This window comes from Orbicella franksi, chromosome 12, assembly GCF_964199315.1.
Source record: "Orbicella franksi chromosome 12, jaOrbFran1.1, whole genome shotgun sequence".
NCBI lineage: Eukaryota > Metazoa > Cnidaria > Anthozoa > Scleractinia > Merulinidae > Orbicella > Orbicella franksi.
Genome location: NC_138156.1, coordinates 5326095 through 5353537, shown reverse-complemented (window position 1 = coordinate 5353537; position 27443 = coordinate 5326095). Strand labels below are relative to the sequence as shown.

The following is a 27443-nucleotide window of genomic DNA, read 5'->3' as shown; positions in this document are numbered from 1 at the left end:
AAATTAGAAAGGTATACTTAGAAAAATTGTCAGTTTAAGTAAGCCGTCGTGATGGTGAACTGCAGTTCTATAGGCACAGTCACTTTCCATTCGAAAAGCTGTAATGATTCAATTTAGCATCCAGGGCTAGTTTTTGAAGCTCAAGAGGGAGCACTTATCACAGAAGGGCACTTATTAGGAACGGGGTGCTGGTCCTTTTCGGACAATTTTAATTTATTTCAATTTGATAAGTAGTTAAATGACGTAAAGGGTAACAATGACGTCTCTTACAGCCATAACATCATTTGATTCATTATTTCAAACTTTCGCACTGGGGACGTATTGGAATGGAAGGAAGCGCGTATTGGAATAGGGGGGCATATGAAGATGCCGGCCAAAGACAGATCGGTAAAGAGAGCACTTATTACAAGGAGGGCGCTAAAAAAAATTGAACCATTACTGTAGTCTAGGTCAAGTTGGAAAATGTCCAATAATCTCGAGATTTCGGAAATGCGAGGGTGTGGAATGGTAGCAATAGATGTCGTCGACTGTCAACAAAACGCTGCGTATGAGGCCAAGACTACTGACGCACGGTTTTATCAGTTAAATGTTGGCTCATTTGCCACTTTTCCAAGTCACACTCCCGATAGGAAAACATGACCATAACAAATGAACTTGTTTGCTAGTTTCCTATGTCATTATTAATCACCTAAAGGTTAGCAAGGTGAAGCGGAAAGATGTTAAAACTGATTAACTGACAATTTTGGGTGCAGTCAGTGTTAAATTGTTTTAACAGCATTTCTAAAGGATTTTTAGCAATCACGGTTTACTCTAGCTGAGCGGGTATCATAAGGGACCATGATATTTTTGAGAGGTATTGAGCAATTATCAAAGCAATATGTTCTTTCTTCAGGGCCAGGTCGTGCAAATATTTTTTTTTTCGATTTACTCCATATCAGTGTCTTTTGCGTTGTTCACTTCATTTTTTCCTTATGTGGGAATTTGTTTTTCTGGTTATTGCCAACGTCCCTCGCCCCCCCCCCCCCCCCAACTCCATCTAAAATATAATGAGCCCGAAGTTTCCACTTCACTGTAATACAGTCCTTCTCAATCTTCCTCTGTCTTGACCATTCCCATTTCTTTTTGGTTTGTATCGTCATGTCATTCATGTTTTTCTACATTAGAGAGCTGTGCTTTTATGAGTCGGAAAAATGACTCGATATCGTCACATAGGCCTGGCATAGGACTTTAGAATCTTTGCAACGGTTTGATAAGACTCTTCACTCTGACACGAATCAGATTGCAATTTTACTTGAATGAAAATACAAGCAGGCTTGCAACCGTCGTCTTGCGACCATTTTTCGTACCTGCAGTCTGCTGAGCGATGGTGTGTATTTGAGCGCAGAATCATATTTGGTAAACCAAACACATTGCTTGTCTGAATGTTTTCCTTAGGATCACACGGCTACAGTTCGTGAGTCCAAGGCCAGCCTCTAGCAAAAATCGTCGTCACACGTTTTAAGTAATCATGATAGTGTCGATAGAGTGCCTGTAGAGCGCGCGGACCAGGATAGATGGAATTGGCATGGAGATCATTTTGCACACCACAGGAAATCCGCGTCATCATCGAAAACAATTGAAGGGCTTGTCATTTGAGAGGCAGGGCAGGAAAAATGCAAATGAAACGTGAAACGTAATCCGACCTGCGGAATAACAGCATGTTTCACTGAAACTTCCGATCATTTCGCGGCTATCAAACTTTGGGTGCCAAATTTTCATGTACCGTCGCATGTGCTAAAATGTCGACGGCGCCAGTCCATTTCTCTTCTTTAACCCCTGCAAAATGCCGCGTACTATTCCTCATCGTCCTTGTTCTGTGTTTAGCCAGAAGTGGCTCAACTTGCCCGGAGAATTGCCTCTGCTACCGGACACAAGCCGGGCCGACAGTTCGCTGTAATCACCATTCTCTGTCAAGAATACCAAGTGTCCCTTCATCGACAGTTGTCTTGTAAGTAGACTGTAGATAATGGTTGTCGTTTTACACGCGTGCAAAATGTTCCTCTTATATATATAACAAAGAGTTAACTGTTTGGCCAATGGCATATTCATTATTTATTTAGAAGGCTTTGGAGGGATTTAAACACTCAGTTGATCTCCCATATCGCGAAGCAGTCAAAATTCAAGTCCAGTTGGGTTTCTTCCAAATAAAATAACCGATAGCTTTGCTACTCAATAATTTCTTTGCGTAGAGCATCGCTAGGTTCTAAAGTTTATTTCGTTGAAAAATAACATCCTGGGCATCAAATGCGATGGTAAATCTTCGTTTATACTGCCATCGAAAGCACAACAGACCCGCGTGCCCATATTATAGTAAGCGCTTGAATGAATTTCTATCCTTCCGGAACCAAGTCTGGACTGTCCGAAACCAGAAGGAGCAGTCTGCAACGAGACGCTCTAATGCAGTTAATTCATTAAATTGTCCTGCACACGACGGTCTCGGTAAGCATACAAACATGACCGAGGTTATTTTCGCCAGACAACCTTTCTGACATTTGGGGATTGGCATTTCAATACCACTGACGCCATGTTTATCCACTCGAGTGATTCGGTCACGTCTAATAACTGTCCATGTAGTATTTATCGACGATTTAATTAACTGTTCCCTCACGCTCAGCTACCGACCAATTAACCAGTGACATCTCTCGGTATAATGAAACTTGTTTTTCACTATAACATACTCTATTTAAATTTTACCGTATCGCGTTTTGTCGCGAGCGCCGTTGAATGAAATGTTGAGTGAAAGTATTTCGTGACCGTGAAAAAAGTAAAGGAAGATGTTTGCACCTTTTGTCATTTCCGAAACAATTGTTGGAAATATCGCAAGAAATGCGGACATATCTTTTCATACTTTAATATAGTGGCTACAGCAACGAAGAAAAAAGTCTTGGTAATTTATTCATGCGATATTCTGTGACATGCGCCTTTTATAATGTAAAGAAATTTATATCAAGTACACCTCGCGAAAATAGTCACTTTACGATGTAGGTTAATTATAGTCTAAAGGTCTGAAGTGGAAAATAGGATGATCTAAATCCACGTTGAGTTTAAAATCGTTTCGACACACCCACGCGTAAGTCTCTCTAGTCGACCAGTGAACTACCCAGGCCATAAAAAATACATTTATCTCTCCTCCTCCGGAATTGCTTTCGAACGAAACAAGTTTCTATTCATGGCGTTTTTTTAGAAACTGTAAGTTCCTGTGGTCGAATACAGACGACTTTCAAAAGTTCTGGCCAGTTTTATCATTGTGATGAAAAGGTCATTCAATTCTTCAGTTACATTGGGTTGCCTTTTCGTAGGTATATACACCATAACAATGGCCTTTATCTCTTCCAGATTTAAATGGAAAATAAATTTGACCAAATGCCATTTCCGGCTGACTTCTCTTGTCCCCTTAAATTTGACAGTAAGCTTGCATAGATAAGGAGAATGCTCCCTCTAGTCGACCAATGAACTACCCAGGCCATAAAAAATACATTTATCTCTCCTCCTCCGGAATTGCTTTCGAACGAAACAAGCTTCTATTCATGGCGTTTTTTAGAAACTGTAAGTTCCTGTGGTCGAATACAGACGACTTTCAAAAGTTCTGGCCAGTTTTATCATCGTGATGAAAAGGTCATTCAATTCTTCAGTTACATTGGGTTGCCTTTTCATAGGTATATACACGCTATAACAATGGCCTTTATCTCTTCCAGATTTAAATGGAAAATAAATTTGACCAAATGCCATTTCCGGCTGACTTCTCTTGTCCCCTTAAATTTGACAGTAAGCTTGCATAGATAAGGAGAATGCTCCCTCTTTAAAAGATTTCTAAATTAAGATTTCCTTTGATTTGGAACTAGTCTATACGTTGGACGTGCAACGGTTGATACACTTTGGCGACATGAGCAGTGGATAATGAGGTCGACAGTGGTCAAATAAACATCGCCTTGTCGCGTCGCCGGTATGAGTTGATTATCAGATCGAACATTACAAGGATGATTTAGGTAACCACATGCAGTTTTCATTGACGTTTCGAGTGTCAGTGGTGCCCAGCGACACTGAAACAGTTTGGAGTATATGTAGCTTTGTTAAATCCTATCTTTTGCCGTCCACTTATCTTTTCCTCTCTTTGGGGACCGTTCATTTTTTATGAGGGGGTGGGAGCTGGTGGGATTTGGGAAGCACCATTTAAAAATCGCATGACCCCCCCTCAGCTTACCAATTTTTTCACATGGCCCCCCTTATAGCGGTCATTTTTTGGGATGACCCCCCCCCCAAAAAAAATTGAACAAACAATATTTAGATTTCAACTTTTTTAATATTTCTCTATTATCCCCCTACTTCACGTTATTGTGCTCACTATGAAGACAATATTTACAATCCCAATACTACAGAGAGCTGTTGTTTAAAAAACAAATCAAAAGAAAGAGAAGTCAATTTCGGATCTCCTAGTTATGGCTTGCCCTGAGCGTGTGGCATTTGGCCTCTCATTGACATCTTCCTCATCTGAATTGATGGATGCAAGAATGACGTCAGTTGAGTCATCTTCTCCCCCAGAGTCAATGGTATCACTGTCATACTCATCATTGTCACTTTCATCCGTTTCACTGCTGTCAGCACTTGCCCTGTTGTCATTTTGTATCAATGTCCTGGCATTTCTCAGTGTTGGTTGGCTAGCTCTGAGAGGACTCTTCTGTAGCAAGCATGAATGTCTTACAATTGCCTTTCTCACTCTTGCTGCTTTTCAAATGTTGCTTCAGCCCGAGGTGGTTCAAGTATTTGTTTAGTTCTGGAACACGTAGCTTTTTAAGCTTGGTTACATCTTCGCACAACTCAGTCCAAGGATAATTCTCATATGATTTATCTTTTGCGTCCCTACTTAACTTTGCCTTTTCTTCTGCTCTCTTTTTCCTTTTAAATTCCAGCACTTCAAGATGCTGAAAATAATCCACCAGAAACTTTGATTTGACAATAAACTTGCCAGCAAATAGAGCAACGCTCTCTGGGTCAGATAAAACCAGCCTGCCACTTCCATGCTTTTTCTTCGCTTGGACCCTTGGCTGCCAGTCATCTGGATCACGCCCTTCTTTTGGGGTCTTCTGGTAGGAGAGGTAGTGGTATTCCGGTAGGCAGGAATGGTCAGGAACTGGTTTAGGGTATATTTCTATGGGTGGTCCAGTCCAGTTACAACAAAAAGAACAAATTTCTCCTACCTTTTCTCGACAGGACAACTTAAGAAACTCCCTGTAGTTCTCCCCCTCCTCATAGTGCTCATTCATAAACTTCTCAATCTTACGGGAGTAACAGTGGCCTAGAACAGAGTCTTTCCTTGCTCCTGCATTGTGATACTGAACCAAGTACGAAGTGTTGTGAAAAAACTGGAAATCTGTGGATGTGTTATGTGAAACACATTGTTACATTTAACTTACAGATGTCTTTATTTGGAAGGTTTTTACCTCTACTCTAGTGATAGGCATTTGTGACCCCTGTTGGAACAAATGGCATTCTAAAGGAATTTTGCAAAGCCACGAGAAACGATCGTTGAAACAGAAAGCTGTTGAAGTACAAGAAGATGAGCCGGTAAGTGTTAATTTTTGGTCAGTGTTCCTATTTTTATCTGGACATTAAAAACGCATGTATGCTTCACTTTTATAATGAGAAACTTCTGTATTTTCCTATTGTGAAGATAGCACCTAAAACTGTTTGAACATTTTTACAATAGTACGTGTCTTTTAATATATCGTTTGACTCAGGTCTACATTTCACTACACGAATACAACATCAAACGGTTACACGAACCATGATCATTCAATAATATCAGTTCAATATAATAAATAAAAAAAATCGTCTTTCCTTTTCTGGTAGGTCACTAGTTCCTCCTCTGCTGATGATAAAACCATACCTTAGGGTCTCCGGAAAACAAGCCTTGGCTATATTGTTAATCCAATCGGGAAAAGAGCGCATTACTACATGAGCATCATGAAAGAGGCTCATTCCAAAATGCGCAATAATGGCGAAAGCGACGAGTCGTTTAAGAAAAGGTTTACAGCTGAACGATCCAGGCAGTTTGACATCTTACAAGCAAAAGAAGCAATCTTTCTAAGTGCGGATGGCTGTTCAGAAAGGGCGAGTGAGTTTTCCATGCCAGGGTACCAGTTGAAGCCCAGTGATGGAAGAAAACTGAACTTCTCCATCAAAGAGCACAGAGCAATGGTGGAAAAGTTGAATGTCATATTGAAAGATGTAAAGGAACACGATTCCACACTCTTTCAGTCCAATGGGCTTGCGAAGAATTTGCCCACAGTTTTAATGTAAAACAGATCAAATGTATAGAAGCTAAGTTTACGACGGTCACGCAGGACATGGAAGCACTAGAAAATAAGAAGAGCAATTATAACAGCATATTCAAGAGCATACTCAAACAGCACATCAACAAAAGGAGAAGGAAAAAAGAAAACCGCAGAAAGTCAAATGAAAGAAAGAGGAAGCGGACGGAAAACAACTTCCAACGAGTTTATGGAATTTGTGTTGGAAACCCGCTAGGAAATGATCTTCCACAATGCCTTGTGCACCCTCCTAGAACGGCCGTCCCGGAAGAGTGTATTAAAGTTGAGGATGTTGCCACGTCGTTATTTAGAAGAGATGGGCCATACATCGAACAGCTCTTGGAAGGGAATTATTTTACCAATGCTGCAAGAAGCAGAATCACCACAAACCTTGAGCAGGAAGTCAGAGATTATGTTTACACCCTCATGTACCCTGAAGAGTACACTCTGACGGAAAGCATTGCTGCTTCTTGCAGCATTGGTGAAAGAGACTCACATGGCAGCACAAGCGGCGACGAAGAACTCGAAGACAGCGAAGATGAAGATGAGTGCCAGTGAAAGTTGCATTCGAAAATAACAGTGTTAAATACTTCTTTTCAGTAGCTACAAATGCTTTTTGTCGCCAAACGTTTTTTTTAAAGGAGAAGGAAAGTTTGTAATAAATTTGTATCCTGCCTTCTATGTTTATTCTATAGCAATTTTTTTGATATCCAAACATTATGCCATTTTAAAGTTTTACTAAAATATTTCACATGACCCCCCCTTTTTCCCTTATTTTTTTGGGATGGCCCCCCCTCTAAAGCCATTTTTTTTTCGCATGGCTCCCCCCAAATCCCACCAGCCCCCCCTACCTTATAAAAAATGAACGGTCCCTTGATATAAGAATTCCTTCAAATTATCACCTTTACCTCTCAGTTTGGCTTTCTGGAAGGGTTGTTTTGAGCTGCAAAAATGTCTGAAACTTCATATTGTTTGCGATGAATTTATTGTACAGGTAGCCAAAATTTGCCGGGATTCTTCATTGAGATTGTAACACTTCTCTTACTAATCTCTTCTTTTACTATCGAACTATACTCTTACTTTCATTTCTACAAGGGTAAAGGGGGACTGATTGCTTTACCTGTGTCACAATTACTTGAGATCCCCTTCAGGTATTCGAGAGTTAATCATTTTAGTTCCGGAGTCAAGGCTCAAATCAGGACTTGTGGTTTAAAAAAAAAAACACTAAAAGAAACGCTAATGTGACCAGTCAAATGAAAGCTACTGAGCAGCACCTCGGCACGGAGTTTTTGGATCCGAAACAGCTTTGTTCTATGATGTACTCTCTCTGTTCTCGATAGACCCCAATATTAGCTCGAATCGAAGTGCGAGTGCGAGTAGAGAGATGGCGAAGCAGTCTGCCATGTAGTTACAGAATACTCAGAAAAAGCAAAAAAGATCCTTATGTGTAATTAGATAGCGAAAAAAGAAGGATAACCTATAGAATCTCTTTATAGCTGGTTTAAGGCAGTTTGGGCGAGGTACAATTTCTTTCATGTCTCATTTTACTCGTGCTTATCATCGTTGTGGCTTAACCCAGCAAAAATGCTCCAAGGTCAAGAGAAAGCCTATTTTTAAAACAGTTGTCATGTTCGCCTGAGAGAATTTGGTTTTCAGACACGATCCTAGGATTATCAGATTCTTAAAATCTCAAACCTACCGTCTGGAATCAGTTGTTTTTAAAAGTAGAGAAAATTTAGTAATTTATCACTGGGAGAGGGGGAATTACAAGGTTAATTCGCTAAGAACGTGGCTTAGAGTTAAGGGGATTAAACGACTTTTATTGCTTGTCACTATTAAAAGTAAGAAGATTAAAAAGTGGCCGCTGTCGGCTTAGCACTGCACAATGAAGAAAGACTGACTTTCGCCGCACTAATTCTCTGAATATTGAACCTAATGTCAGTTTGCATTACTTTGTCTTCCTGTCTTTTGTAAAAACTAACACAGACGTCAACGTCAACATCAGAAAGCTAGATGCAAACTTGCAAAACTGTTATCTAAAAGGAAGCTATAGCTGTAGAATTCCTCTTAGTAGCAAAGCGAGATTTCTTTGGTTATCTGAGTGTAATTTTATCTCATTAAAATGATTTTTTTTCTTAGGAAACCTTCCCTTGTACCGACTGGAACGAATGCGGCAATTATTTTGCCAAAAGCAGCGTTCAAAAGTAGCTATTGTAAATCTTCTGTTACGCTCGTACAAAGAGCCAAAGAAGTTCAAGTTTATTTTTGTGAACATCATCTCATTAATATCTTTGTAATAATCTCTGATCGTATTTCCTTTGAGAGAACACATGGCAAATATTATCGTCTGCTGGTAAATCGGTTATCAGCTTTGACCCGTGTGGGCCTAACTGATCGGTAGCTGAAACGGCGCAATATGAAATTCTTTTGATTTGCTCAACAGCAACGGCTTCTCTTAAACACGTTTACAAGAGTTGCGGAAGCTCTAGAAACAGGAAAAGTATTTAAAACACGATCAGATCTGTCAACTTACTGAATCTTACGATCAGAAAAGGCCATATTGAACCGGAAAGTACGTTCAATTTTGCAGTTTGCGGAGGACTTTTTTCCGTTTGCAAGCCCATTCACTCAATACTAAAAAGGTTACATGGCACGTAAAGCATGAACTCGTGTCTACTTAGGTATTAATTACGCGCCAATCATGAAGTCATATCACCCCTAAGTGACGTAACATTTCAAACAGTCCGCCATTGTGGAAAAAATGATTGTGAAAAATCATCAGAACAGCTCCAAGAGTGATTCCAAAAAATCGGAAGCGTATAAAGAGACAAGAATTGTTATTACTCTGGAATAAAGCTCTGTTAAATCCAAAATCTCTCTAATACAGATATTGAAGCTTTTAAAAATACTAACCTCCGATGAAACAGTATTTGAAAACATGGTTCACGTGACGAACTAAAACAATTCGCACACCCCTTCACCGGACTAAAGAGGATATATTTCAAGAAGGTTTTGACATCACCATTTGCTAGGTTGCGCAAGCGCATTAAAATTTTAGCAGTTTTCGGTCAAGAAAATGACTGAATGATAGACAACAGTCCTAACAATAGCCAAATTACATCGGGTAAGAAGCCCAACTTGGCAAATCTTGGTCAAGCCATGGGTAGAGTACATCCACTCAACTGACGACGAGCTGGATTTTCTACCCAAAGTAAACCTCCACGGTGAAAGGGGTGGAACTGCGTTTTAAAGTTAATAAAAATCAGAATCACTTTAAACCATGCTTTGAATCTTCAAGCAAGCATACACGTCTGCCCTGCACGTGTGACTTGTTTGCCTTGCACGTGCAACTCCTTTGCCTCGCACGTGCAACTCGTTTGCCTTGCACGTACGGCATGTTGCACGTGTCACAGATCATCTCCTCCTTGACGCATCCGTTTAATCAATGGCGATAACTCCCGCCCCGTTCAACATCATATTTTTATTTCTGTCGTTTTTCCTGGTAGGGATTTGCGGTTCAACAACATATCAATAATCGAGGATGGAGACTTGGCCGAGCTTCGACACCTCACTACCCTGTGAGTATTTTTGTCCACTCCAAGATCTCTTTTCTTTTTTCTTGGAGATGTTCATGCAAGCTGTACTTTAGCAATGTTTCTCAGCGCAAAGTTCATTCATTTTCACAGATTCCTCAGCGGAAATAATATCCACACAATTGAAGCTGAGGCCTTCAGTGGATTGTCGTCGCTCAAATATCTGTAAGTAGTTTAACAACTTCAGTCTGTCAGGGAAATAATTAGTATGTCATACATAAGCACTTGCATAAACACAACCATGCTGTACTTTTTCCTTTTTAGATATTTGTTCAATAATAAGCTAAGATGGATACACGAGAACGCTTTTAGTGGCCTCAACTTTCTTGAACAGTTGTAAGTATGAAGAACAACGTCTTTACCAATTCATGCTCGCTTTAGTCGGAAAGTGGTCGTTAATGCGCAGCTTTTTGTAGATGCACATTAGGACAAAACTGTGCGCTGAATGGTGTTTACTTCTTTGATGTGACATCAATTTGAAACATTCTTTAGCAAAGTGATACTGTTGTTATAGACCCTTTTCGTAAATGCGTGTGCATTTAAATTAGCCTTACCATTCTCGTTTGAGAGTAAAAATTCTTTTGAATTGTCAACTCAAAAAGAGGTTAGTAAGGCTAATTTTAATACTTATAGAAGAATTTTAAAATGGACTCCACTTATGAAAAGGGTCTAAAAGAGAGTTTTGGTGCTGCTTACTGATTCAGTCGACAAGCCAACACGTCATACTAATGGCTGAACTAAAATGATCGGAATTTCATTCATATAATCACACTTGCTTTATTCTTGCAGATATTTGCACCTAAATGAAATAGAATATATTCCAGTAGATGCTTTTAGTGACCTAACTGCTTTGGAAAGACTGTAAGTCTAAGCTCCAGAATATGGCTTTCGTGAGATACCTTGTACAGTTCCCTTTTTTTAGTCTCTAACATAATCATATTTGTTTTTCTTTTTTTTTATGTTTATTTTTCCTATTGCACGTCATCTTCCTGATAACTTAGTTGCCTTATGGGGCAGATTAAAAGCCTTCAATGTTACGTTGTTTGTCAGATATCTCCATCACAACAGATTGAAGTCTCTTCCAAGGGGATTGTTCAAGAATCTTCATGCACTAAGAAGACTGTAAGTTAGAATGAAAGCGCACAAGTTTACGGCCATTAATGATATACAGCTTATAGTTATCTAAAGTCACTCCTGATCGAGAGTTTCGGTTTTGCATGATGGTTGCATTGGTTAATGAAATTCTGTCGTCCAACCAATGATTGCAAAGATTTTGTTTTCTCAGCCAATCTGATACAAGCCCCGAAATTTACTGTTGACTTCACGTACCAAAATGTTCCCCCACCTTTCGCCTCAGTTGTGCAGTGATTGATCGCTCTGAGTGGTGGATTCTGTTTCGGCGGGAAAAGGACGGAAGCTGTAATGCACAAGCTCACTGAGACGAAAGAAACCGTGCAGTGAGTAGAACGCGGCTAGCCGCCGACTATGCAGAAGGTAGCCAACCTTCTGATAAAATTTATGAATGAAATAACTATTTTAAGATACTCTCCTTATCGATTGCAGCCGGCTCGACTCCAACCCTCTGAACTGCACATGTGACATTCTGTGGCTGGCCAGGTTGCTCAAGAAGACACCAAACACGGAGACTGCAGCTACATGCGCTGAGCCCGCGAATATGCAAGGAAAACCATTGGTGAGACTCACGCCAGAAGATTTCAACTGCGGTGAGTCCTTTTGACTCTCTAGAATATTTAACTTTCCGCCGCTTCCAACGGGAGATGATTATTTTTCAACATATTTTGGTGAAAATGAATCGTTTTGCCATACGCTGCATGAAGTGCAGTTTTTGATAAGTTGTATTTGTGACGCCTTTTCGTTGCTTTCCCAAAGTTTTCAGCCAATCAACGACGCACGTGCAATTTATCGTCAAGTGGTCACTTTGACTCTTCTGCCTCTTAGAATATCTTATTTTTCGATTGGCCAAGCAAAAAAAGCTGACATAAAAATGTCAAAATGCTTATAAAAACGTTATCAAAGATCAGTGGTCCGAAGTCGCTGTTACAATTGCAAAGCTGTGAGCAACATGCCTTCAACAACAAAAAAATATTGTGCGCCAACGTCGTATATGTACTGGCTCAAAATATTTGCGCACCGAAGAACGTGGAACAAACTTATGCTTTTTGCAACATTACGTTTTAAATTTATTCAAAAGAAACGTCGGTGAAAGAGCATTCCTCCAGCTGAAAAAAGTGACTGCCATGAATTGGTGACTTCGTGATTTTGCGGTGTTTATTTTGAATAGGAGAGCTAACAAATGTATCAATATGTATAACCAATCAATCCAATCAAACTTTACTGAAAGTGGGTGGCACTAAACTAATAAACTTGTGACCTTGTAAAGAGTTCTAATGCTCTAACCATTGATCTGCCTATTAAAAGCTGTACTTGTTATGTTTTAGGAAAATAGGAAAACGATCTCTGGTTAAAAATTTGTTTAAAACGAGTTGCTTTTGCCGAATTTGTGTGCTATTTATCACATTCTGTTTATCTGGTTTTCTTTCCAGTACCACCAACATTTGTGAAAACACCGACCAACATCGAGGTGTCTGTCAGGGATCGACAGGTGTTGTTCAGATGCCTAGCCACAGGCTACCCAACACCGACTATAACATGGCGGAAAGACGGAAAACCTCTTAAGTCAGACACACGTCACGTTATGACTGAAAATGGCGCGTTGAACATCATTGATCCTAGGTTCTCTGATGAGGGAAGTTATGAGTGCGTAGCGCAGAACTCTGCTGGCGAGATTGTCAGCAAGGCGGCGTTAAATTATTTTGGAGTTGAAGGTAATAGGCAATTTAGTTTTCCAGTAGCGAAAGAAAAAACAGAGAGAACGACTGTAACCGACCCCATCAAAAAATAGACCATCTTTGCTTTCTCGCATAAGTCAGATTTTCTCTTTGGTTAAGTTATGATTTTATGCGCAGTATGTGATACACCTTTCTTGATGGCACTGAGTAACCTTAACCCTCCCTACTTTGCTTGGCCAGGAAAGTAGTTTGTTTCCACATCCTTCCATCGTACACTTTGTTTTCCCTTAAGGCCTCTTTAGAACTCCGGAATTATAGAATTCCACTTCTTCATATTGCAGGGAAAAAATTTCAGTTTTATAACTGCTTTTAACATGCTCTGTTCAACTCTTAGCTCCACCATTCCTGATCCAGTATCCTCATTCTAAAGTGGAATCGATAGAAAGAAATCCCGTTACCCTAACTTGCCGCGCCCGCGGTAATCCGAGACCTATTATCGAATGGAGTAAAGAAGGTCTGCCGTTGAACTTGGATCCTCATTATGAGGTCATGCCATCCGGGGACTTGTACATCCGGGAGGTGCGCATTGTGGATCATGGAACGTACAGATGTCGTGCTACCAACAGGGCTGGGGGCGTGGCGGCTTCAACGAGGTTGATTGTAACAGGTATGAAATATCCCTAGCGAACAGAGCATTTTCAAACGAAGAAGAAAGGGAACGAACGAGCCTCGCTCTTTCCATCCTTCCTTCATTCAAGACTTCATCTATTCTCGGGTTGATGAGGCTGTTTAGGGTTTAGCAATACAATATGCAATATAGTATGCTAAGTTACTGTGTTGGTCGAGTTGTTATTGTCTCCTTAATTTGCTATCGAAACTTACTGCATTTTCGAGGCTCTGTAAAAATGGGTTATTGACCAAATGTGAGGTCAAGATGGCTGGATATTGGCCAAGTTCTTTTTTTGCGTGTTTATAGACCGAGACGGAGTCGAGGTCCTTAAACTCGCAAAAAAAGAACGAGGCTAATATCCAGCCGTCTTGACCGACCAAGCTTGGTCAATAACGGATTTATTATATGGCTTTCGGGGAAATTTTTTTTGCGGGATACGGCGGGTAGTCCCGAGCGGGCAAGATAGCTCCATCTTGTCCGCTCGGGTAGCCAATCACAGCGCAGGATTTGATTCATCTTGCCCGCTCACGGAGCTAGCCATACAATAAGGCGCTCTTACAACTTAGAGCACAGATCTGATATTTGACGTTCATGATTCGATTTTTACGAATTCCCCTCGTCTGCCACCAAATTCATATGTCTAGATTAAGTGTTGTGTTAATTAATTGGAGACAGCATATTTTTGCGCGTTTGAACATGTAACAGTAATGCCGCCGTGATCCCGAATAATACGCCCCAAGAGAAACTTAGGAGGTATTAATCTCTTGTAAATTTTCCTTCAGCCCCACCAAAGTTTACCACAAAACCCGAAAGTACCGAGGTACTTGAAGGTAGTACAACTGAACTCCATTGCCGAGTGAGTGGTCACCCAGTACCAGCTATCGCTTGGACCAAAGATGGCGACCGACTGCCATCTCGAGATCGTCACGTTGTGTTACCTTCCGGAACTTTAAGAATACTGTTTGCCTCGCCGAGTGATCAGGGGCAGTACGAGTGCCAAGCGATCAACGTTATCGGAGTGAGACTGGCTCGAGCGTTTCTGACAGTGAAACCGCGAGGTGAGCTCAAAAACCAGTTACCAATAAAGTAGGCTTAATCGTGACATCAGTGTAGATATTCTCGTTAGTGCTTTCCATATATTTCTTACAGTATTAATAAGGAGAATTCCAATGCTCCTTTTCAACAGTTCCACCGTCCATCGTGGAGTCGCCCACAGACATTATTGTGTCGGCTGGTCAAACAGTTCAAATTCGTTGCTCCGCTTACGGTGCTCCCAAGCCAATCATAACATGGATCAAAAACAACGTACACATTACTGAGGCAAACAGGTACTCGTTTGGCCCATCCGGAACCCTGAGCATCCGGGATGTTGGCAAGGCTGACGAGGGGAGGTACGAATGTGCAGCTCGCAATAGCATTGGCGCAGCCTCTGCGCAGATGACACTCACAGTGCAAAGTAAGATTTACAGTGATAATGCATTTATCCTTTGCCATTAAGAATTTTCCAGTTGTCTTTTTGTATGACATAAATTAACTAACGCGGGTTTTGAAAAACACATTCAACTGCTTCAAAATTGGATTGACAGCTAAAAGGTGTTATAACATAACTAAACCAAAGCGCACTCTCTGATTGGTTAATTCAGCGTCTACTATTTGCCCATGAGTGTACGCTGCTGACGTATGGGCTGATGTCTACAGATAAAGCACTTGGGAGGTTTGCTAAGCACTCAAGAAGCTAGAGTCGTACTCGGCTATTACCTCGTGCGACTCTTGCGCTTCTTTCATGCTTAGCAACCTCCCGCGTGCATTCATAACTCGATAGTGTACGCTATTCCGTTTAACATTTGTTAGTTGTTACTCGAATAAATACGACATTCTAGACGAAGTTCAGTACTCAGCAAATTTTCATTTCGATGCAATGCTGTCCTTTGAAATTTGCCCCAACCCTTGTAGGCATATCATCTAAAAGACCGCCCTGTTGGTCCAATACAAGCGCGTGCTAAGTGCTATAATTTTCGTGGTATTTCCTTTCATCTCATTACTGTAAACAACAAGTTTTAGTTCTCACCGATACTCCCCCCACCATGACGTAAAACCATAGGCTATACAATTGATCAATTAATTGATATTTTCGCTTTGTAGTCCCTACAGACGAAAATAGGATTGGTATTGACATCATTAATAAAACGGTGGTTCAAGCCAAAGAAAATGTGGATAGGGCTCTTAACGCCAGCATTAAGAAGCTCTTTGCCTCTTCGCAGCCAAGGAAACCCAGCGATCTCCTCGCCCTCTTCCGTTTTCCATCACCCGCCGCCCAGCAAATCGCCCGAGCCGCGGAAATATTTGAGCGAACGATCCAGCTGGTTCATGAGCACGTGAAGGAAATGGACAGGGTGAATGTAAGCAACGACAAATACAACTTCTTTCACCTTCTGTCTCCAGCACACGTGGGTGTGATTGCCAACTTGTCAGGTTGCAGTGCCCACCGCCGGATCAACAACTGCTCTGATATGTGCTTCCACCACAAGTACCGCACCTTCGACGGCACTTGCAACAACCTGCAGCATTCCATGTGGGGCGCGTCTCTGACGCCATTCAAGCGCCTGTTGAGCCCTGTTTACGAGAACGGTTACAACACGCCCGTGGGCTGGCAGGACACGGAGGGAAGGCCTAGCGCGCGCCTTGTATCAACAGAGCTGATATCATCCAATGAGGTGACCGACGATGCACAGTATACCCACATGTTGATGCAGTGGGGACAGTTCTTAGATCACGACATCGACTTCATTGTCAGCAGTCTGAGTACGTTGAGATTTAGCGACGGTCTGGATTGCACGAAGCAGTACAGCGTTTGTGATAATCAGCCGCCATGCTTCCCTATTCCAATCCCAGCTAACGATCCCCGCATAAAGGGACACGGGTGCATGCAATTTACTCGCTCAAGTGCGGTCTGCGGTACCGGGACGACCTCGGTGTTTTTCAGCGCGGTGACTCCGCGAGAACAGATGAACCAAATCACTTCCTACATTGATGCGTCAGTCGTCTACGGTTCATCGGAAGAGGAGATCATGAATCTGCGAGATTTGGAAAGCAAAGGATTGCTCAAATCAAACCCCAACATCGACAATGGGAAGCCATTGCTTCCTTTCAACAGGGACACGCCCATTGAATGTCTCCAACCAGACAACAGCCCTGTCCCGTGTTTCCTTGCGGGAGATTTTCGCGCCAACGAGCAGCTTGGCCTTCTGTCGATGCACACCATATGGATGCGTGAACATAACCGCATTGCTCAGGAGCTGGGAAATTTGAATCCTAGCTGGGACGGAGACAAAGTGTACCACGAGGCACGTAAAATAGTAGGGGCCGAGATGCAACATATCACATACACTGAATGGCTCCCTAAGATTCTTGGCCCTCGAGGAATGGCCCTTGTGGGGACCTATAGTGGCTACGAACCGAATATCGATGCAGGGATTGTAAACGCATTTGCCACAGCAGCTTTCAGATTCGGTCACGGCCTCATCAATCCGATTATTTTCCGTCTTAACTCTTCGTTTCAACCCATCGAACAAGGTAACATTCCTCTTCACAAAGCGTTCTTCTCGCCTTATCGGCTAGTCACCGAGGGTGGCGTGGACCCAATTCTACGTGGGCTCTTCGGTAGGGCCGCCAAGAGTCGCGATGACAAGCACCAACTTATTAACTCGGAGCTCACAGAGAGGCTCTTCGAAATGGCTCACGAAATAGCCCTCGATCTTGGTGCCCTCAATATTCAGAGAGGAAGGGACCATGCTTTGCCAGGTTAGTTACAAAATTTTTAATTTCACATGATTGCTAAATTTCTGTTGGACAAATGCAAAGGGCCTCGCCGACGATGCAATATTGCTGACGCGGCTACTAAGCCCTGATGATTGAGGTCATGGCCATGCAACACACAAACCAGCGCTTCACTTGTCCCGATTATTCCTACTCACGGGAGCTGAAATTCCAACCAATTTTGTATTCAAGGTGGTCTGCTAATTGAATAATTTTCTCATTGACTCCAATAATTCTTCAACGTAATCCAGTGTTAATCCAATATAACTATGTATTTTTTATCAAAGCGGGCACGATGTCCTTGACCTCTTTCATGTTATGCAAGGTATGTCATGGGTGTAACGCAGCAGGTGTAACTTAACCCATCACACTAGAAATTTAATTTCATCATCGCAAAGATTCAGCGAAATGTTTCTTATATATGCTTAAACACTTCTCATTCATGTTCATGCCTCCCAATTTTTCCAGGCTACAACAGTTGGCGTGGCCTTTGCAATCTCTCTGTGGCTGAAACATTCGATGACTTTAAAAACGAGATAGTGGATAGCGATATTCGTGACAAGCTGCGAGAACTTTACCAACACCCTTCCAATGTTGACTTGTGGGTAGGAGGTCTTCTGGAGGAACTGGTGCCCAGCTCATTACTGGGGCCTACTTTCGCTTGTATCATAGCTGAACAGTTTAGAAGAACACGAGCCGGAGACAGGTAAATATAATCATCCCTAGGAATTTAAAAGCTTGCGTGATTGGCTAAAAGTCACTCTTGTTTGAGCACTTATGCCTGACGCTCCAAAGAACGATTTCAAAATAGTAAAACAGTACAGGGAAAAACACTTGTTCAGCTAGTCTGTAGTCTTTGCCAAAACGTACTGTCGTACTCTCCCTTTCCTTTCAGATTCTGGTATGAAAGCCCGTCCACCTTCGACCACTCTCAGCTGATTCAAATCAAACAGACCTCACTTGCTAGCGTTCTGTGCGACAATGGTGACGCCATTGACCGGGTTCAGCGAGACGTGTTTCTCCGCGCCACCTACCCCACGGGATACGTTGCGTGTTCTTCAATACCCCGTATGGATCTGCGCATGTGGAAATATTGCGAAGACGGTATGTTTAATTCAGTTAAAACTGGTCATGAGATTTAACTGATTTAAAGACGTGTCCACTGCTGTAGAGTTTAGCAGCTTTGGCTGCCATTTTGAAGCTGCCGGGTGTAACCTGCAAAGAGATGGCATCTCATCCCAAGAGGGGCAATTGTTTTGGTTGTTTCGTGTTACATGCAAGGGAACCGCAGTAGGGAGCCAACTTTTTAAGCCACCCAGGGGTGTTCGCCAACCATACCAACGCCCTCATTTCAGCTGTTATTATCTTCTTTATTAGATCACTGTTCCTCGCCAGACAAGACTCCTACGTTTACTGAACATGTTCAAAGCCGTCGCTTTAAACGTTCAGCTGAAGAATACAATGCTGATACAAGAGAACTAGAATTCAAAGAAATGGAATATATGGACTTGTATGATGAAGAGGACCCTGCTGGCGAGGAAAAACAAGGGTTAATCAATCATCCATTAGAACAAAAGGATTTAGATTTGGCGGAAAGAGTCGAGGAACTTGAACAGACAGTAGCAAGCATGGCTGGAAGTTTGAGGAAGCTAGAAGATGCATTTAACAGGCTTCAAAGTCAGGCAAGTGTCTGAGTGTTGCAGAAAGCTAAATCAATGCCAATCCCTTCCGTGGTAAATATAGTTACACGCCAAGCCACCAAGTCAGAATAAAACATGCTTCCGGTGGAAAGCGCGGGAAAACGTGCATTTCCCAACTCGCGGCTGGTCTTGTTATTTACACCTGATTGGTCGAAAAATGGTAGTAGCTTTGTCGCGATTGGTCATGAATTGCTAGTGCTTACGATGCATGTTCCATAAGGTAATATGGGCAAAACCAGTGAAATAACTATCATGGAAAGTAATTTTTGACTTACATGTAAGTGTCGACTTTCATATGAAGATAAACGGATTTTATATGACTTGCAACGATTTGACTTTTCTGGTAGATGGAAATAGATAGAGAAGTAGATGTACTCAAAAAAGAACCAACTGCGAAAGAAACGAAAGGCTGTGGAGTTGATCAAGGCACTGCTCGTATGGAGGGCGATACATGGCAGAAAGATGTTTGTACTCGGTGTTCTTGCAAGGTAAGTGATTTTTTTCTCGTTGTCTTGTATTTAACCGTCGTATTGCAAAATGCAACAGTTCAACATTTAGATAAAATACAATACAATCAACAAGTGTTAATCACTTATGAAGGCCCCTGTGTTGTGTTCTTGGGCAAGACACCTTACTCGAACGGTGCCTATCTCAACCCAGTTGTCTCTCCCTTTGGCTGGCTGAATGCTCAGTGGAGAGTTGCCTGCGTTGGACTCGCTTCATGATACTGGAACCGTAGTTACCCGCCTATCCGATGAGCACCATGGCCCTGAAAAATATTGTGTTACTCAGTTCTTCTTCAAAAAGAGTTCTTCAACTTTTCTTTTTTAGGAAGGAGAAATTCGGTGTATAGCAAAAATATGCGACGAGCTATTATGCGAGAAATCTCACAAAGTCCAAAATGAATGCTGTCCGCGCTGTCAAGGTAAGTGAACAAAGATTGATAAACAGGATAATCGAGAGAAAGAGAGAGAAAGTGAGAGAGTTAATTTTGCCTCTACAATACCTTAATTTTTAGATGCTGTTATTATTTAGAAAAGGAAGGTTGATGTTCGCCACACATACATCATTTTCCTTGTATGATTGGCTATTCTTGTTGCATGACAGTTTCATAGTTTGGCAATTGTATGTCATAAACTTCTAATTTCGACAGTTGCATTCCCCTATGCGCGCAATAACGCTATGTTTGAGACATTTTTTATCATTCGCATATCAAGGAACGGTTATTGTCCTGATCGGGATGTCTCGTTACAACTGGGGCGGGGGGGGGGGGGGTCGAGAGGGCAGGTGTTCGCTGCTATATAAATGGGAAGTTGCACGACTGTTTCATTATATATTAAGTCAAAGTTAACTTATTGCATGTATTCATTTGCTCGTCAGTCGGTTGGTTTATAATTGGTTGGTTGGTTGATTGGTTGGTTAGTCTGTCTGTGTGTCTGTCTCTCTGTCTGTTTGTTAATTAATTGAGTAATTAATAATCTTGATTTTTCCACTCAGTTCCGCAATGAATAAATTGATTAACCAGTTGTTTTTGCTCTTGTTATTTTTTTTTTTTTCTGTACAGAGTGAACCGGTTCACCGTTGCAACCGTCCAGGCGAATCAGCTGGTATAAATATATTTAGATCTGTGAAAATGCCGTGGTTGCTGAAATACTCCTTTTTGGCCACTCCTAAATTATTTTTTATTTCGCAAACATTAGCAAGTAAGCCATTTAATCGTCGGCTTGATGCTGACTACATCGGGCCCAAAATCGAGAATTCAACCCTGGCTAGAGTCACTTTGTTTTTTCCAGTTGTTTGGCACATGCATTGCAGGAGCAAACTAACAAAAGGCCACTGGATTCAGCCGGATTTCAGGTTACAAGCTAAGGGAGCAGCGAGGGTAGAACAAATATTTCGTGCAGGGATGTAGTGGTCAAAATAACTCGTGGTTGCCGTGGAAACCGCAGTTGAACACCAATTAAAATTCAGCTTATTAATAATAACGACGCTTGAAACTATGTGCATTACACGAAACCTTACTCGATAAAGTAACGTGACCTAACGTGTCACAAGTGCATGGAGTGGCGTTACGTAGCGTGACGTACAATGACGTGACTTCGCCCCTTTCTATGAAAATAATTTAGGAACGGTCATGAAGGGCTCACGTAAATTTAAGCCATTTGTTTTATTTTTATTCAGCTAGCATTGTGTTTAATTTTGGAGCTATGAATGGATAATTGGCTTACAGAAAAAAGCTTGATAAAAGCAACGCTTGCTGTAACTCTCAACAGACGGGAATGGAAATAAAACGTTTTTAGATATTGGATGTTGTAAGGCTGCTTCGCGAAGTAAGCATATCTCGATCGCGCCCAGATCTCTCACGATAGGAACGTTATCTAGCTCCGTGCGGAGAGTTAAGTCCTGAGCTTAAAATGGAAATTCTCTTAACCGATTAACATACATTTCTTTTCATGTTTGTTCTGAGAATTAAGTTGTACGTCAAGTCAATATAGCTTTAGTTGTTCTAGCTAACTGTAAAGCTAAGTATATGAGAACGCAAAGAAAACTGAGTTTTGCTAAATCTCAAGATGTCTTGAGGCTGTCATCCAAAAAAGCAAAAGATAATTGTGTTTACAACTAAATTTTACAAGGTTGAAAGGATATGTTTAAAAGAGTAGGAAACGTCGAAAATGTTTGGTTTTTTCACTTTTTTACTCTTTTAAACATATCACGTTTAGCCGTGTAAAAATTAGCTGTAAACCTCAAGCGAATATTATGGTCATAATTCTGTTTGTTATACAAAAGAAAGGAGAAAACATTTTTCGAATGTCCCTATCTTAATTAGTTGCCTCCAGCTGCATGGTTAAAAATTCCATAGCCTACGAACAATCCCTCTTGGCAGCTCTTAATTAGAATAAATAAAGTATGCAGCTCTGGAATAAATAAAGTATGTATGTAAGACATGGTAGAGGTGGAGGGAAAATAGCCCTTCCTTCCCCGCTACTTTGAGAAAGATTGCTCGCAGCCGATGAACACTGTGATTATTGGATATAGCACCTTTCTTTTTGCAATCTCTAGTGAAGCACAAAGCTTGTCGTTTCTCTATGTAGAGGAGTTTCTAATATCTTAATAAGTAAAAACCCCTTTACATAAGGGACTTCTCTCGAGTTGTGCCCCAAACGACAGAAATCAGTTCATTACCGTATCGTCGACTAACGTTTGAGAAATTGTTATTAACTAAATAAATCAAAATTTATTAAATTAATTAAAACTTGGTTTCTCATTGCAACTAATCAATTAAACATCATTCTTTGCAGAGTAACAGGTTTTTTGGAATGAAGGTAGCTAAATTTTATTATCAGCTGCTGAGAAGGTGAACCGAATTCTACATAGCTCTAGTAGTTAACAGCGCCAGCCGAGCATTTATTTAAGTTCGTCAGTCTTTGTTTTCTCTCAGAAAGATAGTATTGCGCCTGTATATGAACACCTCGCTACTTCGGACAGTTCACTTAATGCTCTTCTAGAAATCAGTATTGAAAATTGCTTTGCTATGATAAATAAAAGTAATATTGCCCTTTCCTTTGGGTACTGTTTAATAGTTTTCGACCGTGGGAACGAGGTTGGGTGCCAATGATGAACAAGTCAGCACTGGTTTTGCTCAGATTGGCGAGGAACAAAACAATGTATTTTCAGTACTCTGATTGGTTCATTGTTTTAGCCAATGGCATAGCCCCACAACTGAAAACAAAAGTCAAATTTTCGGAGACAGCAGGCGTTTTGCGTTTTGGAGGTTTCAGTTCCCTATCCAGACCCTCTCATAAGAAGGAACGGCTTGCTTTGAAGTTGCCACGTATTATGCAATTTCTGCGATTCTTTAATGAAAAGCCTTGCCAAAGTAAGTGACCAAGTTGTCTTTCCCATTTTACGCCAGATTCCACTTAGTCTTTTAGGATCGTCAAGCAGAGCTTCCCGTGATAGAGGGGAGAAACGTGACTACGTTATTCAAAGGACGGCTGCTTGGCGATACATGTAACTCTACCCTGGTCGTTGTTATACAAAGATGCGACATCTCCTGCATACGCAATTTGTAGAGCAATGGCGCAAGATTAAGCGAGTTTGAAAACACCAAGATTATGCGAAAGTTCTTGTCACTTTCCTAGAAATTATTTAGTTTCCGTTCGTTTGGTTTTGGGCACTTAGTCTGTGAACAGGTTTACCAATGGGTACGCAGACGGATTTCAGCCTGTTATTTCACGTCCATGTTGGGGGTCCCTCGTTAGTAGAAAGGGGTGTAAGCGCAGGGAACCGAGAGGAAACTGGGAAGAAGTAAGAGCCCACCAAATTCAATTTTCACTCAGCGCCAATGGCATCAGTTTCGTTTGACTGGTGGTGGTGAACCAGTAAATCGGTATAAGTTAAGCTTAATTAAGTTTCAAATCTATACCAAGCCTGAAATGCCTAGCAATGCTCAATTTAAGTGCAACAACAACAACAACAGCAACAACAGCAGGTAAGTGAATCAACTTTATTTCAAACTGTCCAAAATATATGAAAAAACTTATTAAGCTTATAAGCTTACATGGTAAGCTTATTTATATTTTGTTGAGTGTCTTTTGTCATGGACTTATCTAAGCCTTTGAGCCCCAATTACGCATATGCGTAATTAATGGTCGTGCTCTTTGTACCACTTGTGACGCCATGAATTTAAATATCATCAGATATTCTTGATAAGCAGATAGTAGTACTAGGCTAGGCCTTTCCGTACAATGGTCAGGTTTAGATATCGACGACATTCCGACGTCGCAAATCGAAAAACGGTGGTAAAATGGTCCATTACGCCTATGATTGTCCAAATTTTGGCTTACGTGCAGCCCGGAATTGAAATATTGCTCAATTTTGTACCTAATCCTCGAAAAATCTCTCCTTTTAGTAAAAAAAGCTTTCTTAGCAAAACTTAGGCTTATTTAGCATCATGGCGGTATTTTTTGGCAAAAGTTTGGTATTCAAAGGGTTAAAACCAAAACGTTCTACTTCTATCAGTTCTAGGAATGCAAAAATTATGTATATCAATTTTTTGGGGTTTTGATTCATCACCTTCAATAAGACCATCAACAAAAGCCTTTGACAATGCTTTAAAACATCGATCTTGATCTAGAGAACTTATTATAAGGCTGGTCCAAAACAGGGTACTTGATTAAGGATCGGGTCTTAAATAGGGTTGGGAAAATCACAGATTTTGGTCTTATATGGGGTAAGGGTTTTGGGAAGCAGGGTGGACACCCCCACCCAATTTGTCTGGAAATACCACTCCCTCCCCTCCTGGGTCAAAGATACCTTTGCCTCTAGTTCCTGGCTGACCTGTCAGTCATATCACCAAGTGATCAAAAGAACACTCAGGCAAATAAGAGCATACTATGCATATATGGGGTCCTGGAGGTAAGCATGGATGAAGGTCTCCCAGGGGTGGGGGGGGGGGGGACTCCCACATAAAAAGGTTAGGGGTGCTGGTCATACCTCTTAGGGGTGGTAAAAAGGGCAGTTTTAGTACCTCTTAGGGTGTTCAGCCTCAAAAGGTTCAGTCAGCTGGAGGCTGGAGCTATTGAGGTACCTTTCAGGGTATTGGGCCAAAAAAATATGACAGGAGATAATGTGTTACATAAGAATTGGTACCTCTTAAGAAAAATTTCAAGCCACGCCCACAAAACAGGATCTAGGTACCTCTTAGGGGCTCTCTTCAAAATTTCCAACAAGCACCCCCTTCCTTTTTATATCAGAGTCCCCCCCCCCCCCCCAGGGGGAAGGTTCATTTAACATGTGCTGTAGGTCTATTTCTTGAAGGGTTCTGAGTGCATCCTTTCCTTCTAATGCTCTTAAGTGCAATTTAAAAGACAACTTGAAACCAGTGTCAAGCAAGTTTTCATGTTGTATGTTCCATGTTCATGTTGCTTAAAAATACTGTAGCATGAAATAAGTACATGTATAGTCAGTGCAAATTTCACAGTAGCCATTTACATATGAAAAGAATTTTGCAAATGTCAACTTGCATGGCTGTTATATAGAAAGACTAGTAAATTACAATATATTTAGAGAAAAAGCCACTTCAACCTTAGATGCTTTTCATGCAGGTCCTCTATACTGGTAGAATTTGAATTTGGAGGTGCTGGTTTTTGTGGAGAGAGGAAAACTGGAAAACCCGGAGAAAAATCCTCGCAGTAAAGGGAAAACCAACAACAAACCAAACCCAGCAGACATTTGGTGGGAAGCGACCACTGGGCCATCCCTGCTCCCCCTGTGAAGTGGGCCTAACTACTGCATCCTCTATCTCAGAAGACTGGGCCTTATCATAAGGTTACTGGATTAGGGCTACTGGGTTTAGGGTTAGCAGGTTGTAGGGTGGGAGAAACATGGATACTTGCAATAAAACCTCATTTTCCTCACTTTATATACCCTTTTATACCAGATTTCATGATGAAAGAAGCTGAAGTCAAGCTTTATTGTAAAAACATACAAAATATAATCTAAGAAGCCGAACCATAACTGAACAATCTCATGAAGAAAACGATTTTATCTTTGGAAAATGCTGCTATGCTCATCATGATCAGTTCTCAAAATAATCTGGGCAGTGTGGTCTGGTCTAGGGGTAGGTCTTATAGGTACATGGACATCAACATGTAGACATTGTTAATGATACCATTCCAGTTGTAATGTCCCACTTAAAATGGATTTCCTAATTTTCCTAAAGGGGGAAGGGGGGTGGCATGTCCTTAAGAAGGAAAATACCATGGGGCATTCTGAATTACAAGGTAATTAAAAGTCAACTGTGCTTTGGGTCTTAAAGTATCCCATCTTACCATTGAAAGAGCAACTATATTGTGAATGTATAAAAATAAAAAAAAACTGTTAAATTAAAAAAATCAGAAGGAGTGATTGATAACATCCCACCAACTACTTTTGTCTTACTATGGGAGATGTGATGGCCTAACAGTGAACTAGCATTCCATTCAGGGAGGGGGGGGGGGGAAGTTGTAATACTCCCTTAATTACCTTATGCTAACTGGCACCGAAATAAGCAATTAGCAGTTCCTTTATGATACATTTACCCCCTCTTCATGACAATTCAACTTTTTCAACACCCCATTCCTCTCAAAGAGTTCAATAAACATTGCTAAAGTGCTTACAATGCATTGAACAATTAAATAAGAGTTATCCTAACCCATAAAGTATGGTTAATTTTTGGATAAAAAATAAATTATTTTTTTAATCTAAAAATTAACCTACAAGTACATGAACTCAAGAACATTGCACAATTATATTATTAGAATTATATTTATTTATCACAATTTAAACCTAAGTTACTAAATATAAAATCTAACATTTTAACACAATGACCTTAAGATACATGTTCTCATGAAAAGCATAATGAATTATAAATTAATGACATGACCTCATGAACAACCTTAAAATCTAACATTAAAGATTATTTGGTTTTTTTTTTCAATCTGTTTATGTTCTCATGTTCTCATGGTCTTCTCTCATATTTCTTTCGTCCATCTTGAAGATTTACCCTTCATGATCAACACATACTGGCTCTGTGGCATCATTCCCCTTGACATGATGAACACTTTCCTCGATCATTATTGGGGAACCCTCCCTTGCATCAGGACGATTTTCTTCCCCCTTCTCAGGGGCAACACAATTGCAAGCACCCCCAATGCCACCATCATTATTTTCCTCAACCATCTGAGGAAAAACCCTTAGGTGATTGCAATCGCAATCAACACAGCCCATACCTCGAGATCCTGAAAATGGTGGGAAGCCCCCTCGACCTCGGCAAAACCCGCCCCGCCCGCGAGCCATTCCCCCTCCAGGGACTCCCCGAGGGAATCCCGCGCCTCCCCGAGGAGAAAAGGGACCGAAGCCACGGCCATGCATCTCTGAGAAATCTTCAATACCACCTTGTCCCGACATGGGTCCAAATGATGCTGGAAAAGGACATCCGGGAGGAAAACCACCAAATCCTCGAGGACCGAACCCACAGCCACGATTTGCTCCTGGGAATGGAACTGTTGTGCTGAAATTTGGTCGATGCCGAGAATCGAAACTTCCTCGAGGAGAAAACCCACCTCTTGGACACGCGAAATGCGGTGCATGGAAGCCCCTTCCTCGGGAAGCCAGTCCACCTCTTGAACAAGAAGGATGATCAAACGGCCTTGATAGAGGAGCTCGATCTTCGTTTGACCCCCTGGGATCGCATTTCGGACAGGAAACAATTTCACCGCATTGCAAACATCTGAAGCAGGCTGTTTCCAATTTCTCCTTACAGTTTCCGCAGTGTAGTGGCTTCTCTTTGCTGAAAACGACAACCATTGTGACTAACGTAATCTTGAAATACTTGTACACTCTTCCTCAGCTCAGCAAAATTCTTGATGTCTTCCAACTCTTGTAGAATTTAACAATAAAAATCCAAAATGACTACTCGTCTCTTTTATCCTCTGACGCTTGCGCAATATTGAGTTCTAAATATA

General features: G+C 41.3%; 1 protein-coding gene across 1 annotated transcript; it reads left to right on the top strand.

The window, feature by feature from the left end:
* The first annotated feature begins 1049 nt into the window (after window positions 1-1049).
* Window positions 1050-24390, top strand: LOC145464535 (peroxidasin-like). The gene is made up of 18 exons (XM_081448457.1): window positions 1050-1987; window positions 9854-9925; window positions 10034-10105; window positions 10205-10276; window positions 10730-10801; window positions 10991-11062; window positions 11504-11664; window positions 12505-12786; window positions 13145-13417; window positions 14203-14478; window positions 14607-14876; window positions 15563-17221; window positions 17705-17942; window positions 18132-18340; window positions 18614-18918; window positions 19284-19424; window positions 19768-19861; window positions 20501-24390. The coding sequence occupies exons 1-18, from the start codon at window positions 1779-1781 to the stop codon at window positions 20503-20505; spliced, it is 4482 nt and encodes a 1493-aa protein (XP_081304583.1). The 5' UTR covers window positions 1050-1778; the 3' UTR covers window positions 20506-24390.
* Window positions 24391-27443: the final 3053 nt, after the last annotated feature.

What these genes read in the sequence shown, in the direction of transcription:
- LOC145464535 (XM_081448457.1), top strand. Translation starts at nt 1,779, where the DNA reads ATGTCGACGGCGCCAGTCCATTTCTCTTCTTTAACCCCTGCAAAATGC. An exon ending in AAGGGACCATGCTTTGCCAG is followed by an intron (nt 17,222 to 17,704) that starts GTTAGTTACAAA and finishes CAATTTTTCCAG; the next exon opens with GCTACAACAGTTGGCGTGGC. An exon ending in GTGGAAATATTGCGAAGACG is followed by an intron (nt 18,341 to 18,613) that starts GTATGTTTAATT and finishes CTTCTTTATTAG; the next exon opens with ATCACTGTTCCTCGCCAGAC.